Source organism: Pelophylax lessonae, assembly GCF_965119305.1.
Source record: "Pelophylax lessonae genome assembly, chromosome: 1".
Taxonomy (NCBI): Eukaryota; Metazoa; Chordata; class Amphibia; order Anura; family Ranidae; genus Pelophylax; species Pelophylax lessonae.
Genome location: NC_138768.1, coordinates 556,307,430 through 556,324,584, shown reverse-complemented (window position 1 = coordinate 556,324,584; position 17,155 = coordinate 556,307,430). Strand labels below are relative to the sequence as shown.

General features: G+C 42.7%; 1 protein-coding gene across 1 annotated transcript in view; it reads right to left on the bottom strand.

Annotated features, from left to right (window-relative positions):
- Nucleotides 1-17,155, bottom strand: part of ZAP70 (zeta chain of T cell receptor associated protein kinase 70) — a 103,997-nt gene that overhangs the window by 8,311 nt on the left and 78,531 nt on the right. The window contains exons 9-10 of the mRNA XM_082243473.1: nt 16,013-16,225; nt 6,264-6,456 (exon numbers count right to left, since the gene is read on the bottom strand). Coding sequence (XP_082099599.1) covers nt 6,264-6,456; nt 16,013-16,225 — 406 coding nt within the window. The remainder of the gene's footprint in view (nt 1-6,263; nt 6,457-16,012; nt 16,226-17,155) is intronic.

The following is a 17,155-nucleotide window of genomic DNA, read 5'->3' as shown; positions in this document are numbered from 1 at the left end:
CATTTACCATATACTGCCTGGCCAAAAAAAAGTCCCGACCTGGGATTAACTAAGCAACTAAGTAAACTTAGCATGCAGTAAATATCCTATTGGATAGTTACTGCATGTGCCCAAAGAATGAGGTCAGCTGACTACCTGAATATACTGAATGACCAGGTTATTCCATCAATGGATTTTTTCTTCCCTGATGGCACGGGCTTATTACAAGATAACAATGCCAAGATTTATCAGGCTCAAATTGTGAAAGAGAGGCCCGGAGTAAAGGAAAGAAGAAACATGGACGGAGGGCCGGCATGACAGGGGTTAAAGGGGTTTGGGACAAGGAGGAGTTTTCAGCCCAGTACGATAGAAAATATAAGTGGTGGGACTTTTAATTGGTGTTTTGGCGAGGAAGGGGTGGAGCTACAGGGAGAGGTCAAGCTAGGGGCCTCAGGAAGTCTTCAGTTGGAGGAAAGATGCATTGGAGAATATTTCCCACCCTCCCTCCCAATTTTTTGTATTTTCTTGTTTTTTCTGACTTTTGGTTGTGCGGTCCACCGCCCTTGTTTTTGGTTTTTGTTTTAATAGAGGCTTTCTTCTTTTGGGGTGGTTCTTTGTCATGGCAGCAAGCGGGGCACAAGGTCCTGGTAGGTTAGTATGGTGCAAACTTATACTTGGTAGGGACCCGTCTGAGGTATGGCTCCCAGATGGTGCAAACATATACTTGGTAGGGACCCGTCTGAGGTATGGCTCCCTGATGGTGCAAACTTATACTTGGTAGGGACCCGTCTGAGGTATGGCTCCCAGTAGTTGGTATGTTGGTACCTGCGACTGGTTGTCTCCGAGCCGGTGCTGAGGTGGCTGGAGGCCTAATTAAGTAGGACGCAGGTACCTCCTTCTTTGATGCCTACTGGGACCTTGAGGCTCCAGGAAAAAAACTAGGTTTAACGTGTTATTTACCTGTTATGTATACAGTTTGTTAATAAAAGGCTGCTATGGCCATTTAACTCCAACCTGTGGTCATGTGGTTATTTATAATGGAGGAGGAAAGTGATGGTCAGAGCAGAATGGAGACAAATCATCTTTAATCCCCTAGTCAAGAGTGGTTCAGGGAGCATGAGACATAATTTTCACACATGGATTGGCCACCACAGAGTCCAGAACTTAACCCCATTGAGAATCTTTGGGATGTGCTGCAGAAGGCTGTGCGCAGTGCTCCGACCGTCAATACAAGATCTTGGTGAAAAATTAATGCAACACTGGATGGAAATATATCTTGTGACATTTCAGAAGCTTATCAAAAACAATGCCACAGTGAATGCGTGCCGTAATCAAACCAACGTAATATTAGAGTGTGTAACCTTTTTTTTTGGTGGCAACTTTTTTTTTGGCCAGGCAGTGTATAACAAATGTGTCATGTTTAAATCATGCAGCATTCAGCAATCGTTCAAAGTCCAGTAGCTGCAAAAAAGCAGCTATACAGAGGACAGTACAATTCAAATGCCAACCTGGAGCTCTACACAAAATGAAACAATTGGAGGGTTAAATTTGTGCCCTGGGACATTAATAATATAAGATCATATTTGATATTAGATATTTGGTAGTTAGGTTGCACAATACTCAAGTACCATGCAAGTACATTTTCAAGGCAGTGCTTGGGAGGAGTCTACTTTTCATGGTAACCTTCCTCAAAGAACCCTTCTAATATCGAAGGTCATGGGACAAAAAAGGAGATAACTATCAGATCTTGTCCTTGGTCATGAACTATGAAAACTCTAAAATGATTTGCTTGCATTAAGTTATAGAAATCTGTGCATCAGTACTGGGATTTAAGAAAAGTAAACCAATAAGGATTTCCTATTAGGACTAATTAGATGACTAGCACTGCCTAATATGTTTTTCAAGATCCCATATCCTGGAGGTTCAAAGCAATGCTATGGCCAAAACAAGAAGCGTTCTGCTTGCTATCCACATATTCGTCTTTATGTTTTGCTGGCATATAGACTAATATAGGCTGCATTGACATGCGCATTAGGGTGTGCACCCCAGAGCACAAACACACATGCGTGTATATTAGAGTAGTGGCCAGTGTCAGTAGAGCAGAGATTTGTGTCAGTAGTTTTTTTTTTTAGTTTATTTTTTACAATTCTATTTTTAATTATTTTTTAAATAATTGAAATTAATTATTATTTAGTTAAAACATTTTTTTCTTATTTTTTTTAACAATTTTTTTAGGAGCCCCATAGAGGGGCTTCAGTGAAATATCAAAGGTCTTAACAGACCCCCAATGTCTTACTTTTGGTGACAAAGAAAGGAACTGAGAGCAGTGCACCCCTAAACACACTGATTGCCCCCCCCCCCAATAAAGAGGACCTGACACTAGCCCATCAAAGTACCTGTCACTAGCCCATCAAAGTACCTGTCACCAGCCCATCAAAGTACCCGAGTACCTGTGACCAGCCTATCAGAATAACCGAGTACCTGTCACCAGCCCAGCAGGTACTCTGATGACAGGTACTCGGGTACTCTGATGGGCTGGTGACAGGTACTCGGGTATCTCTGATGACAGGTACTCGGGTACTCTGATGGGCTGGTGACAGGTACTCGGGTACTCTGATGGGCTGGAGACAGGTACTCGGGTACTCTGATGACAGGTATTTGGGTACTCTGATGACAGGTATTCGGATGCTTTGAGTACCTGTCATCGGAGTACCCGAGTACCTGTCATCAGAGTACCCGAGTACCTGTCATCAGAGTACCCAAGTACCTGTCATCAGAGTACCAGAGTACCTGTCACCAGCCCATCAGGTACTCTGATGACAGGTACTCGGGTACTCTGATGGGCTGATGACAGGTACTCGGGTACTCTGATGACAGGTACTTGGGTACTCTGATGACAGGTACTTGGGTACTCTGATGACAGGTACTCGGGTACTCTGATGACAGGTACTCGGGTACTCTGATGGGCTGGTGACAGGTACTCGGGTACTCTGATGGGCTGGAGACAATTACTTCGGTACTCTGATGACAGGTATTCGGGTACTTTGAGTACCTGTCATCGGAGTACCCGAGTACCTGTCATCAGAGTACCCGAGTACCTGTCTCCAGCCCAGAGTGCCCGAGTACCTATCTGCACCCCGTCAGATTACCCGAGTACCTGTCTCTAGCCCATCAGAATACCCAAGTACATATCTGAAGCTCATCAGAGTACCCGAGTACCTTTATGAAGCCGATCAGTGTACCTGAGTACCTGTCTGCAGCCCATCAGAGTACCTGAGTACCTATCTGCAGCCTATGCCTCCTAGATTATGTGTTGGGGTGTTTGCTTTCCAAAATGGGGTAATTTTGTGGGGGTTTCCATTGTCCTGGGGTTCCAGGGCCTTTAAAAGTGTGTTTGTTTGTAATGAAATTATATGTGTAATTTATGCTCCTAGAACACCTGACGGTGCTCCTTGCATGTTGGGCCTCTGTATGTGGCTATGCTGGGACAAAGTCCCACATATGTGGTATCGCTATACTCAAGAGGAGTAGTAGAATGTATTTTGGGGTGTCATTTTTGCTTTGTACATGCTATGTGTTAGAAATATCCTATAAATTGACAACTTTGTGTAAAAAAAATGCCTTTTCATTTTCTTTCCACATTTTCCAAAAAATTGTGGAAAAAAATGACATGTTCAAAAGACTCATTATGCCTGATAGAATATACATTGGGGTGTTTGCTTTCCAAAATGGGGTCATTTTGTGGGTAATTCTATTGTCCTGGTGCTCCAGGGCCTTCAAAAGTGTGATAAGTCGTAGGAAATTATATGTGTAATTTATGCTCCTAGAACACCTGACGGTGCTCCTTTGAATATTGGGCCTCTGTATGTGGCCAGGCTGAGTAAAAGTCTCACACATGTGGTATAGCCATACTCAGGAGGAGTAGCAGAATGTATTTTGGGGTGTAATTGCAAGTATGCATATACTGTGTGTGAGAAATAACTTGTAATTATGACAATTTTGTGTAAAAAAAAATATATATTTTTTCATTTCCCAAGAATTGTGGGAAAAAATTACAACTTCAAAAAACTCACCATGCCTCTTACTACTGTAAATACCCTGGAATGTCTACTTTCCAAAAAGGGGTCATTTGGGGGGAATTTGTACTGTCCTGACATTTCAGGGCCTCAAGAAATGAGATAGGCCGTTACATCAGGTGTGTTCAATTTTCAATGATTGGCACCATAGCTTGTAGACTCTATAACTTTCACACAGACTAAATAATAACCACTAATTTGAGTTATTTTTACCAAAGATATGTAGAAGTATAAATTTTGGCCTAAATTTTTGAAAAAAAATTACTTATTTGTAACATTTTATAATAGAAACTAAAACAAAATGTGTTTTTTTTCAAAATCTTCGCTCTTTTTTCACCTATATCGCAAAGATTAAAAAACCCAGTGGTGATTAAATACCACCAAAAGAAAGCTCTATTTGTTTGAAAAAAATTATAAAAAATTTGATTGGGTACAGCGTTGCATGACTGAGTAATTATCATTCAAAGTGTGAGAGCACCGAAAGCTGAAAATTGGTCTGGGCAGGAAGGGGGTGTAACTGCTCTGTATGGAAGTGGTTAAATACATGTGCTAGTAGGTAGCTGAGGCCTACTAAATTATTCCCAGAATTCCCAGAAATTATTACTCAGAAATAATGAATATTTCCGTATCAACTAATAAATCCGAAATAACGAATGACCAAATAAATATATAAAATGGAAAAGTTCAAACTAACGAAGGTTATGAATTCAATCAACGTCTGAATACAAATGCACGCGAAGTTAGGAGTGACCTGAAGTAAGGAATGCCGATCATAACGAATGATCCGATAACCAAAAAAAAAACGAATGAAAAGAAACAAAACTATTTTTTTGGCAGTGCACATGTCTGCCAATATGTGATGTAATGCAATATAATGTAATCACCACAATGTAAATAATTGCTCCAGCAAAACTGCCAAATCAATAAAATAAATATCCTTGAAACAAGTCTGTTGAGAAAGGACCTTTTAAACAACGTCTATTGTATATATTTTAATAGGTGCTTGTATCCGTGATGACACACTTGCCAAATTTATGGCTCTTTGGATCACATATGAATTATATATCCTCCCTGGCGGTCTGATTATGTCAGTATTTTTGAATGTCAAAGTGGTTGTTTTATATTGTAGGCCTGTAACGCTTAGGAATAAAGCAATAAAAGTGAATAAAAAAATTAATAAATAAATTAATTTATTTATTAATAATGAAAAATAAATTAAAATAAATAAATAAAAGGAATAAAACAGTAAAAGTGCAGGCAAGGCACTGGACAAAGCACTATGGACAAAACTGAGGTGAAATGGTTTGATACAGTAATGCAATTCTAGCAGATTAAAATGTATCATGTTATGTTTTGTGTACTTTTTTTAAATTTCCTGCCCAGGTCCGCCTCCCTGCGTTGTGGTGCAGGGAAGGGAACCCAGAAGACGGATGAGGTGTTCTATTAGATTACCGCTACCTATCAGATTCTGCAACCAGAAGTGCTGTTCGTAAAGAAAAGCTTACTGCGCATGCACCATGCATTCCAACATGGCCGCAATACGTTACAATAGCTTTCCAATTGTGAGAGAGCACGAAGCAGCTGATGACATCTTCTTACTCCCACACAAGTCTTGAATTTTAGATTTATTTTACCAGTAAACTGACCTGTATAGACTGAATAACAGTATTACAATTCTATTATTATTATTGTAATATAGTAAATATAGCGAGAAACCTGCAGGTAGAAGGTGTTAACATCCATCTTGGTACACCCCGCATTGCTCAGTGACAAACTGATTATATAGTAAAATAGACTATTTCAGTATATAAGGTGAGTTTACTGCTAAAATCAGTTGGAAATTCAAGAGTTGCTTGGGTGTAAGAACATGTCTGCTTCTGCTTCATGTTCTGTCACATTAGGAAACCTATTGGAACGCATAGTGGCCATGTTGGAACACATGGTGCATGCGCAGTCAGTTCCGGTTGCAGAATCTCATAGGTAGCGGTATTCTGATAGAACACCAACATCAGCTGGAGGACATCGGGAGATCATAGGGACATGGTAAGTTTCACTACAGGGTAATCCCGAGTATGGCTAAGGGTTACTGCTTTTAGTACTGAAAATTAACCCTTAGCCACACTCGGGATTACCGCCAGGGAAGATGTACTGTGTATAAGAAAAATTACGAAAATAGTCTCTAATTTTAATTCTAATTAATAACATTACCGTGTAGTAGCTGTTATCCATTGCAAGTGCCTTAGAGAGACCAAAGTCACTTATTTTTGCATAATGTTGGTTTACAAGAAGAACGTTGCGAGCAGCCAAGTCACGATGCACAAAATGATGTTCCTCTAGATATTTCATCCCCAAAGACACCTGATGCATTAACTCTGCAATATTACTGATAGACACTTCGTCTCTGCAGAAAAGAAAAAGATATATAACTGGTATGATAGTAGCCCCCACATTTGCAGTTCCATGGTTAAAAGTTCACCTTTTTTTTCTAAAGTACAGTTTCCTTGTGTACCAATAAACCCTTAATGTACCCGTGTTGCAGAAAATATAAAGCTTTTCCTATGTTCTAGAGCAGGCCTCACCTTTTCTTATAGAAATCTCCTTCATGACTTCCTGGTATCTGTCCTGCAGGACGATAGAGCCATACTTCCCAACTGTCCCTCATTTCAAGGGACTGTCCTGGATATGGAACAAAGTCCCTCTGTCCCTCTTTCCTCCTCATTTGTCCCTCATTTTGGTCTGATCTAAATAGCTGTATATAAAAATGCACTTTCTATCTTTCAAAAAGTGTTTGCCAGTGTTAAATCTTTCATCCAATTTCTAAATTGCTACATTTGTAAAGTCCAAAAGCCAGTATAAAGGAATAGTAGTGGTAAAAAAAAAAGCGCTTGTGGGTAATTTATCTTTTGTGCAATTTGCCTTTAAAAAGATGTAGCTGGGGGCTGGGTCCTTACATACTTTTGCTAAAAGGTGTCCCTCCTTCGTTCTCAACTTAAATAGTATCCATTAGTAGAGTGAGGAACCACACCCTGCTCCTTCGCTCTTCTTATAGGAGATTGCTCCCTCCCAACTTTCCTCTAATTTAGATCCGACCAGTGCTGCAGTGCTATCTAAAACCTGCCCACAGCTCAAGTGCATTGATTCCCACCCACAGCTCTTATGGCACTTTTCCACTGCAAGTACCAGCTCGGCTCTACTCGGCCCTGTTTGGCCCTGTTTGCTTCTCCACTGTTGGTACCGCATGGTACGGTGTTGGAACGGTTCGGTACGGTACGGTATGGTTTGCTTTTCCACTAAAGTAGTACTAAAGTTAAGTGGGTGGGATAACAACGGGGTGGGTGGGATTCTCTGACCAATCAGGGGCTAGTAGTGACTGCATGCAAAGGATTATGGGATATGGTACCGGGTATGGTACCTCTTGGAGCCACAATCGAGGTGGTACTGTTTTTGAGAGCTGTACCGTTCGGTTCCATGCAGTGGAAAAGCGCCATTATACTGCACTACTCCCACCTCGGTGCCAACATTCTCTAATGAAGTCATTGTCAGTGGGCAATGTTCTTTCTCAATACATAGCCAGTGTCCTCCTCTGCTGATGTATTGTTTTTGAAGCTCTCCTTCCCCTGCATAGATAATTCATTTGGCAGAGTGTACACACTGGAGCAGGAGAGTGATCACATAACAGCCTATGTAGAGCAGAGCTGTAGTATTGAAATCAGGAGAAGTGTGTACACCAGAAATGAACTAGATTACATGTGCCTATGATGGGAAGGGATGGCAGAAGTCTGCAGCTGGGAGATGATGACCAGATATATGTAGCTACACAAAGAACCTAGGACCAGACCATATGTAGACAGTATATCCTTAGACCCTGTTCACACTGGGGCGACCTGTCAGGCGACCTGGTCGCCTGAAAGGTCGCCGTAGGTCGCCTGGCATAGAGAAGCTGTGGACCCGTTCTAATAGGAGCGACACAAGTCGCTCCGACTTAGAAAAAGGGTCCGGAGCTTCTTTGGGGCGACCTGCATTGACGTCAATGTTATGAAGTCCGCGCCGGCCGCTCCGAGGTCGCGGTGCGAGCAGCGCGCCGTGACCTGTGAGGTCGCCCCAGGAAGTCGGATCGCCCCAGTGTGAACGGGGCCTGAAAGTGAGATTTATTTACAGTGAACAAAAAGAACATCACACAACAACAAACAGTAAATTTGAACAAACCCCAGTGACAAAATACTTAATTAACCTAACAGAGATCTAACAACCAACTGTATACAATATATATGCAAGGAAGGGGGGAATTAAGACTGGGTACAGTAACAAGGAGCAGGAGTAAGCAGCAGGGTACAGGATGCAAGGCTAGGTCAGGAGCAGGATAATCAGGCATAAGGATCTGGCAGCAAGCATGGCAATAAAAACACTCACGCAAGTTGCAATAGCAGAGGTTGAGCTTAGGTACCCTTCCAGCCGCTGGGGCAGTGGCGGCCCATGCATAGCGGGCGCCAGGGCGCTGCCCCCCTACCCCTAAAAAAAAAAAAAAAAGAAAAAAAAAAAATGACAGCGAACAAATAAAGTTTAAAAAAAAAAAAATTGGGTTTGCCGGCCTCTGTAAGGGAAGTGGTGGCTAGGGGGGGGGGGGGTGGGGTTATGTCCCAGAAGAGGCGCCGATCGGCAGCCTTCTGGGGGCGTAACCCGATCGCAAGTCCTTGCGATTGGACACCCCCACTTTCGGATATCCTGGCTGTGATTGGTCCAGTCTCCAGCCTGGACCAATCATCATCCAGGACATCCAATCCCTGACGTCACAATGGGGGCGGTGCCGGTGCGTGAGTCAGTCTCTCACCGTCACCGCCGCTCAGAGGACGAGGGAGAAGCCGCTCTCCTTCCCGCCGCCGCCGCCGCAGAGAGGACGGACTGGATCGAGGAGGGAAGAACACGCCGCCGCCGCCAGGTAAGTGCATTAAATTGAAGGGAGCACGCACGCTGCACTCTGCATTGATTGGGGGACAATGCTGTGGGCACTCAGCATTTATTGGGGTACAATGCTGTGGCACTCTGCATTTATTGGGGTACATTGCTGTGGCACTCTGCATTTATTGGGGTACATTGCTGTGGCACTCTGCATTGATTGGGGGACAATGCTGTGGGCACTCTGCATTGATTGGGGGACAATGCTGTGGGCACTCTGCATTTATTGGGGGACAATGCTGTGGGCACTCTGCATTTATTGGGGTACAATGCTGTGGGCACTCTGCATTTATTGGGGTACAATGCTGTGGCGCTCTGCATTTATTGGGATACAATGCTGTGGCACTCTGCAATCATTGGGGTACAATGCTGTGGGCACTCTGCATTTATTGGGGTACAATGCTGTGGCGCTCTGCAATCATTGGGGTACAATGCTGTGGCACTCTGCAATCATTGGGGTACAATGCTGTGGCGCTCTGCAATCATTGGGGTACAATTCTGTGGCGCTCTGCAATCATTGGGGTACAATGCTGTGGCACTCTGCAATCATTGGGGTACAATTCTGTGGCACTCTGCAATCATTGGGGTACAATTCTGTGGCGCTCTGCATTTATTGGGGTACAATGCTGAGGCGCTCTGTATTTATTGGGGTACAATGCTGTGGCGCTCTGCATTTATTGGGGTACAATTCTGTTGGCACTCTGCAATCATTGGGGTACAATGCTGTGGCACTCTGCAATCATTGGGGTACAATGCTGTGGCACTCTGCAATCATTGGGGTACAATTCTGTGGCACTCTGTAATCATTGGGGTACAATTCTGTGGCACTCTGCAATCATTGGGGTACAATGCTGAGGGCACTCTGCAATCATTGGGGTACAATGCTGTGGCACTCTGCAATCATTGGGGTACAATGCTGTGGCACTCTGCAATCATTGGGGTACAATTCTGTGGCACTCTGTAATCATTGGGGTACAATTCTGTGGCACTCTGCAATTATTGGGGTACAATGCTGAGGGCACTCTGCAATCATTGGGGTACAATGCTGAGGGCACTCTGCAATCATTGGGGTACAATTCTGTGGCACTCTGTAATCATTGGGGTACAATTCTGTGGCACTCTGTAATCATTGGGGTACAATTCTGTGGCACTCTGCAATCATTGGGGTACAATGCTGTGGGCACTCTGCAATCATTGGGGTACAATGCTGTGGGCACTCTGCATTTATTGGGGTACAATGCTGTGGGCACTCTGCAATCATTGGGGTACAATTCTGTGGCACTCTGCAATCATTGGGGTACAATGCTGTGGCACTCTGCAATCATTGGGGGACAATGCTGTGGGCACTCTGCAATCATTGGGGTACAATGCTGTGGCGCTCTGCAGTGATTGGGGACAATGCTGTGGCACTCTGAATTGAAAGGGGCATGCATGCTGAACTCTGCATTGTGGGGGCACAGCACAGTGTTTATTGCATTGAAGGGGGCACAGCACAGTGTTCATTGCATTGAAGGGGGCACAGCACAGTGTTCATTGCATTGAAGGGGGCACAGCACAGTGTTCATTGCATTGAAGGGGGCACAGCTTCAAAGTCACGCAATTTTTTTACTGCGTTTTTTGGCGCAAATCAATACCTATTACATTTTTCTTTTTGCGCCCCCCCAAAAATTTTGAGCACCAGCCGCCACTGCGCTGGGGTCAGGTGGAACTGATTGCTGGAACCTGCTAGCTGCTGGGAGACACCCGCTGTACCACCAGCAGGTAAACCAGGGCCTGACAAGGGTTGGGAGATAGACAGCAAAGAGTACAGAGAGAGAGATTTTTGTTACAATTTCTGCTGCGATGAGGCCACTGGATCAGAGCAGGCAAAGTTACTAATATTTGCAGAAGAGGATCAGCAAAGGCAGTCTTTATATTTTTGTTTGTGAAAAATAAAATGTTTTATTTTTTTACACAAAAAAGTACAGGGCATTCGTGGAGGAAGGGTACATAGGTTACAGAACATACAGTATCTCACAAAAGTGAGTACACCCCTCATGTTTTTGTAAATATTTTATTATATCTTTTCATGTGACAACACTGAAGAAATGACACTTTGCTACAATGTAAAGTAGTGAGTGTACAGCCTGTATAACAGTGTAAATTTGCTGTCCCCTCAAAATAACTCAACACACAGCCATTAATGTCTAAACCGCTGGCAACAAAAGTGAGTACACCCCTAAGTTAAAATGTCCAAATTGGGCCCAAAGTGTCAATATTTTGTGTGGCCACCATTAGTTTTTAGCACTGCCTTAACCCTCATGGGCATGGAGTTCACCGGAGCTTCATAGGTTGCCACTGGAGTCCTCTTCTACTCCTCCATAATGACATCACGGAGCTGGTGGATGTTAGAGACCTTGCGCTCCTCCACCTTCCGTTTGAGGATGCCCCACAGATGCTCAATAGGGTTTATGTCTGGAGACATGCTTGGCCAGTCCATCACCTTTACCCTCAGCTTCTTTAGCAAAGCATTGGTCCTCTTGGAGGTGTGTTTGGGGTCGTTATCATGTTGGAATACTGCCCTGCAGCCCAGTCCCCAAAGGGAGAGGATCATGCTCTGCTTCAGTATGTCACAGTACATGTTGGCATTCATGGTTCCCTCAATGAGCTGTAGCTCCCCAGTGCTGGCAGCACTCATGCAGCCCCAAACCATGACACTCCCACCACCATGCTTGACTGTAGGCAACACACACTTGTCTTTGTACTCCTCACCTAGTTGCTGTCACACATGCTTGACACCATCTGAACCAAATAAGTTTATCTTGGTCTCATCAGACCACAGGACATGATTCCAGTAACCTAGGTCCTTATTCTGCTTGCCTTCAGCAAGAGGCTTCCTTCTGGGACGGCAGCCATGTAGACCAATTTGATGCAATGTGCGGCGTATGGTCTGAGCGCTGACAGGCTGACCCCCCCAACCTTTCAACCCCTGCAGCAATGCTGGTAGCACTTGTCTATTTCCCAAAGACAACCTCTGGATATGATGCCCAGCAAGTGCGTTCAACTTCTTTGGTCGACCATGGCGAGGCTTGCTCTGAGTGGAACCTGTCCTGTTAAACCCCTGTATGGTCTTGACCACCGTGCTCTAGCTTGGTTTCAGGGTCTTGGCAATCTTCCTATAGCCTAGGCCATCTTTATGTAAAGCAACAATTCTTTTTTTCAGATCCTCAGAGAGTTCTTTGCCATGAGGTGCCATGTTGAACTTCCACTGACCAGTATGAGAGAGTGAGAGCAATAACACTAAATTGAACACACCTGCTCCCCATTTACACCTGAGAACTTGTAACACTAACGAGTCACATGACACCAGGGAGGGAAAATGGCTGATTGGGCCCAATTTGGACATTTTCACTTAGGGGTGTACTCACTTTTGTTTCCAGCGTTTTAAAAATGAATGGCTGTGTGTTGAGTTATTTTGAGGGGACAGCAAATTTACACTGTTATACAAGCTGCACACTCACTACTTTACATTGTAGCGAAGTGTCATTTCTTCAGTGTTGTCACATGGAAAGATATAATAAAATATTTACAAAAATGTGAGGGGTGTACTCACTTATGTGAGATACTGGCTCAACGTAACATGGACTTCAGGTTAAGTTATTCAGAAGTGAATCACATAGACAGGCTTTAGCGATATGAAGTCACAAATCTAGCCTCCAGTAAGAGGGTGAGCAAGCAGTCTCAGAAGTTCAGTCCTAAGCACTCAGCTCCGATTAAGTAATCCCTGCACAAATGAGGGAGAAGTAAAGAGAAGTAAAGAAACACGAAAGAGGGGAAAGAAAGGGAAGTTAAAGTGCTTGTAAACTTACCTTTATAATCTGTACCTATAGGTATATTAAGGCTTACCTATAGGTACTGTAAATATCTCCTAAACATGCACCGTTTAGGAGATATTTACATTGCATGCAACCGATGACGTCATCGGCGCATGCTCTCTGAAGGAACGGCTGCCCGTGCCGTTTCTTCAGAGCCCTGTGCCGTGACCAGTGGCTCCTGTGCGCATGCTCGCAGCTCCAGCCAGTAGTACAGTCGAAGTCCGTGGAACCGGAAAGGAAGACGGGTGAAGATGGATGCGGCTTCATTTGCAGGTAAGTGTCACATGATGTGCTAGTATGCAATGCATACTTCAACATTATGCATTTGCTTTGCAGGTAAGAAAAAAAGAAGTGCAGACTTTACTTCCTCTTTAAGGAGGGGAGAGGTCCAGTTAAATATAAATTTGCCATGGATCCCAACCAAATCCAGAGGTGGACACTACCTCATACCCCACAGCAGGTGCTATTCTAATACTCCAAGTGCAGCACTAAGTGTATAGATGTATCATTATATAAAAATTCTTAGAAAATGTGAAAAACAAAAACAAACATGAATGAACAGTTAAAAATAGAAAATCCACTATGCAATGATGAATCAATGAAGTCCAAATATGATCAGCATGAATAATGTGCTAAGTGAATAATTATGAAGATGAGGCCCCTCCAGAGACAGCAAAGTCACATCAGCGTGAGCCAGTGCCAGAAAAGTCAGATAAATAAGGACACCACTTCAGCGCACCTTCACCATCCAATCCAAAATACGCTTAACAGATAAATATAACTTCTAAATAATACTGTAAGTCATCAAAGTGCGCCTTTGTCGAAGAAAAACATTCTGTTTCACAGATGGATGGAATCTTTACACAATAACTTCCCACAACTCTACCAATGTTACAATACAGGCATAGTAATAGAAAGAAAGCCGGGAGACCACATAGTGTAAATCCGTAAATAACAATGATTTAAAAAAAACTAATTGATAAAACTTACAAATATTATTGTCTTTTGTGCATATGTATACAGATTTTAAGCCCAGGGCTGGCGCAAACCACTTCCGGGATTCAAGTGCGTGATGACATCACATACTTCAGCTCTGCCCCTATGCGTTTCATCACAACTGACATTATCTGGAGCATGGAACCGACAGAAGGACACCAGAAATGAGGGAGGACCATGACTGAGCCAAGCTTCAATTTGAAATCTATAGGAATGCCAAATATTTTATTTGATGTAGAGGTGAAAAATATGAAAACCAGAAAGGAGGAAGTGCAGATCCAAGCCTCTCATTCACATTAGACCCAGAACCAAGCCTCTATCTAAATGCGAAATAAAAATTAAGAACAGGTTTCCACGTAGTTGTTACAAAATACACTCACCAGCCAATTTTGTTAGGTACACCTGTTCAATTGCTTGGTTACACAAATTGATAATCATCCAATCACATGGCAGCAACTCAATGCATTTAGCCATCTAGACGTGGTGAAGACGACTTGGTGAGGTTCAAACCGAGCATCAGAATGGGGAAGAAAGAGGATTTAAGTGACTTTGAACATGGCATGGTTGTTCTGAGTATTTAAAAAACTGCTGATCTACTGATCTACTGGGATTTTCACGCACGACCATCTCTAGGGTTTACAGAGAAAAAGAGAAAATAGCCAATGAGCGACAGTTGTGTGGACAAAAATGCCTTGTTGATGTCAGAGGTCAGAGGAAAATGGGCAGACTGGTTTGAAATGATAGAAAGACAATAAGTAACTCAAATAACCACTCATTACAATAAAGGTATGCAGAATACCATCTCTGAATGCACAATACATTGAACCTTGAAGAAGACCACACCGGGTGCCACTCCTGTCAGCTAAGAAGAGGAAACTGAGGCTACAATTCGCATTCTCAGCTATAGCAAGCGCTGTAGCTAGTCTTGACTCACAAGACTATTTTTGACACATTAACCCTACCCCTATAGCTGCTGCTCACATTCTTATCTACGTTCTGTTAATTTATTCCATTAGGCGCATTGGATACACCATAAGTGTTATCTTTTTCATAAAATTCGCATTGGGCTCACCAAAATTGGACAAACGAAGATTGGAAAAACATTGCCTGGCCTGATGAGTCTTGATTTCAGCTGCGACATTCAGATGGTAGAGTTAGAATTTGGCGTAAACAACATGAAAGCATGGATTCATCCTGACATGTATCAATGCTTCAAGCTGGTGGTGGTGGTGTAATGGTGTGGGAGATATTTTATTGGCCCACATTGGGCCCCATTGAACCAATGGAGCATAGTGTTAACGCCGCGGCCTACCTAAGTATTGTTGCTGACCATGTTCAACCCTTTATAACTATAGACCTATCTTCTGATGGCTACTTCCAGCAGGCAAATGCACCATGTCACAAAGCTCAAATCAACTCAAACTGGTTTCTTGAACATGACAATGAGTTCACTGTACTCCAATGGCCTCCACAGTCACCAGATCTCAATCCAATAGAGCACCTTTGAGATGTGGTGGAACAGGAGATTTGTATCATGGATGTGCATCCGACAAATCTTCAGCAACTGCGTGATGCTATTATGTCAATGTGGACCAAAATCTCTGAGGAATGTTTCCAACACCTTGTTGAATTTATGCCACACAGAATAAGGGCAGTTCTGAGGGCAAAAGAAGATCCAACCCTGTACTAGCAAGGTGTACCTAATAAAGTGGCCAGTATATAAGAACTAATTTCCAATGTAAAACCATTCAAAGTTAGAAAAATAGAAGCCTGGTGCACCTAAGGGTAGAAGGGATGATCCCTGATCATCACTATATATGTAAACATCATCACTATTTATATATACTGTATTAGTCTAAAAATAAGAATAACAATATGGAACCATCTGAAAATATAATGGAAACTCAACGTGATGTCTAAGAAACTCAACTTAAGTCCAAGGATATGCATAGCACAGAACAGAATATTGAATGTCCACCAAGAAATCAACCAGAATATTCTGCATGAATTATATACCCTTAGCATATGAACAAGGGGAAAACACTTCGCTAATAGTAGACAAGTCTGTGTTTTGCCAAACCACTACACTTATGTCACATCAACTTGAATTATGGTTTGAGCATTTTTTTAGCTAAATTTGAAATGTTTACTTACTTCTTAGCTGGCAGAAACTTGTTGAGGGGTCCAGCTGATGCAATTTCCATAACCAGCATAAGGCACTCTGCCTCGCACAAGCCTATCATTCTGACTATGTATGGATTGTCTAACTGGTGCATAATTTCTGCTTCCTTCATCATTTCTTCTCTTATTGCCTTCTCACTATCACTCTGTATCTTCAGCATCTTTATAGCCACATCAATTTGACGCCTGAAAAACAAACCATTACTTCTATTACAACAGTACACATTGCAAACATTTTTCTGTCAGTAAAGGGCAGCGTGTTTTTGTGTGTGTCAGGAAAGCATGATTTTCATTGTGTTCCTGACACTCAGTAATGTGAACCTAGCTTCAGTGAGACAAAATAATAGGCTGCAAATTAATAGATTTACACTGATATATGCTGTCTTCATGCTGTTTAACCACTTTAAGACCAGATGATTTTCCCCCTTAATGACCAGGCCCTATTTTGCGATTCGACACTGCGTTATTTTAACGGACAATTGCACGGTCATGCAACGCTGTACCCAAATGAAATTTACATATTTATTTCCCCACAAATAGAGCTTTCTTATGGTGGTATTTGATCACCTGTGCAATTTTTATTTTTTGCGCTATGAAAAAAAAAAATCAATATTACTCACATTCTGCTATATGACATTCTCAAAAAAAAAAACATTTAAAAATCAAAATTTTTTAACATTTTAGGCCAATTTGTTTTCTGCTACATATTTTTGGTAAAAAAAAATAAATCGCAATAACCGTATTTTGATTGGTTTGCACAAAAGTTATTGCGTCTACTAACTACAGGAAAGATTTATGTCATTGTTATTGTTTTTTTTTTTTACTAGTAATGGCGGCAATCTGCGATTTTTTTGCGGGACTGCAACACTTTTGGGGGGTACCAGTGACATTACTACAGTAATCAGTGCTAACAATATGCACTGTTACTGTAATATTGCCATTGGCAGGGAAGGGGTTAACCCTGTTGGTGATCAACGGGTTAAATGTAAGCCTAGGGGGGTGATTCTAACTGTGGGGGGGTTGGGCTTGTGAACTGATCACAGAGACATGCGATCCTATATAGCAGGATCACATGGTCTCTGTGATCATTGCAGGGAGAAGGGCGGTCGGCTGTGT